Source organism: Penaeus monodon, chromosome 27, assembly GCF_015228065.2.
Source record: "Penaeus monodon isolate SGIC_2016 chromosome 27, NSTDA_Pmon_1, whole genome shotgun sequence".
Classification (NCBI taxonomy): Eukaryota; Metazoa; Arthropoda; class Malacostraca; order Decapoda; family Penaeidae; genus Penaeus; species Penaeus monodon.
The window spans coordinates 25,407,265-25,408,302 of record NC_051412.1 but is presented as its reverse complement, the minus strand read 5'-3'; the positions used below and the strand labels follow the sequence as shown (position 1 = coordinate 25,408,302).

Below are 1,038 nucleotides of genomic sequence, written 5' to 3'. Positions count from 1 at the left end.
AATCACGAGGCCATATCATCTAAAAAAAATCCCTCGTCTCACCTTCCTCTTCCTGGGCAGCCGCAAAGGCCTCTCGCGTGCTCTCCCTGGCGCCCACGAAGGGGACGACGAGCGCCTTCTTCTTGGCTCGACGCCTCGGCAGCCTCGCCAGCGGAGCCAGGAAGCCCCGCGAAGGACTCGGCGCCTTGGGAGGCATCGCCCTGCCGCCCTCCGTGGCCTCGCGCGCCGCCCCTCCCCTCGGCGCGTCCTCCTCGTCGCTGTCGAGACCGCCTTCTGTCCCTCGCGCGGCTTCTCTTCCTCCGGCTTCTTCGACTTCCTCTTCTGTATCTTCTCTCTCCGATTCTTTGATTTCCTCTGTCGTCTCCGTTTGCAGTTTCTCTTTTGCTTCCCTCCATTCTTTTCTACATACATTCTATTACTGCCCTCCATTTCCTTTTCTCTTTCTGCTCTCTCTGCCTCCTGATTCTTCTCCCCCTCGTCTTCTTTTTTCTTCTCCCCTTTCTCCTCTTTGCTTTCCTCCAACTCCTCTTCTTTCTGTTCTTCCGTATTTCCTTTCCTCTGATCGTCTCTCCTATTCACGTCCTCAGTCTTTGCCTTTCCGCCACTATTCCGATCTCCAGTTTTTCCTTCCCTCTCATTTTCTCTCCGATCTTGCACTTCCACTTCCTGAAGCGCTTGTCCTCGAGGCTCCGAAAGCTCCACGAGGCTCGACTCCGCACCCTCCTTCCGAGACGTCTTGAGGAGCTTCGGGTTGAGTCTCGGGGGCTTCGGTGGAGGGACCCTTATTGGCGGAGGGGGCTTCAGGATCCCCTTTTCTTCGTTCCGTTGGCCCTTAACCGCTGCTTCCGGTGCAGTTTGTCCTCGTGTCCTCCTTGCGTCCTTTGGTGCCGTTTCCTCCCTCTCGGCGACGTCAGTGTTTCCTGCGACGCTCGTGTGTTCATTCCGCGGTTCCTTTGTTGTGGTTCGAGTTGCTGTGGTCAATGGCTCTTCGAGTGTGCTTTGTTCTGCTGCAACGTCAGGTTCCAAGCCTGTGCGTTG

General features: G+C 56.6%; 1 protein-coding gene across 1 annotated transcript in view; it reads right to left on the bottom strand.

Moving 5' to 3' along the window:
• LOC119590722 overlaps window positions 1-1,038 on the bottom strand; it is a gene marked incomplete at its 5' end in the record, with an annotated part of 9,066 nt that overhangs the window by 7,763 nt on the left and 265 nt on the right. Inside the window, 1 exon segment of the mRNA XM_037939410.1 lies at window positions 43-1,038. Within this exon segment, the coding sequence (XP_037795338.1) occupies window positions 43-196 (154 nt within the window).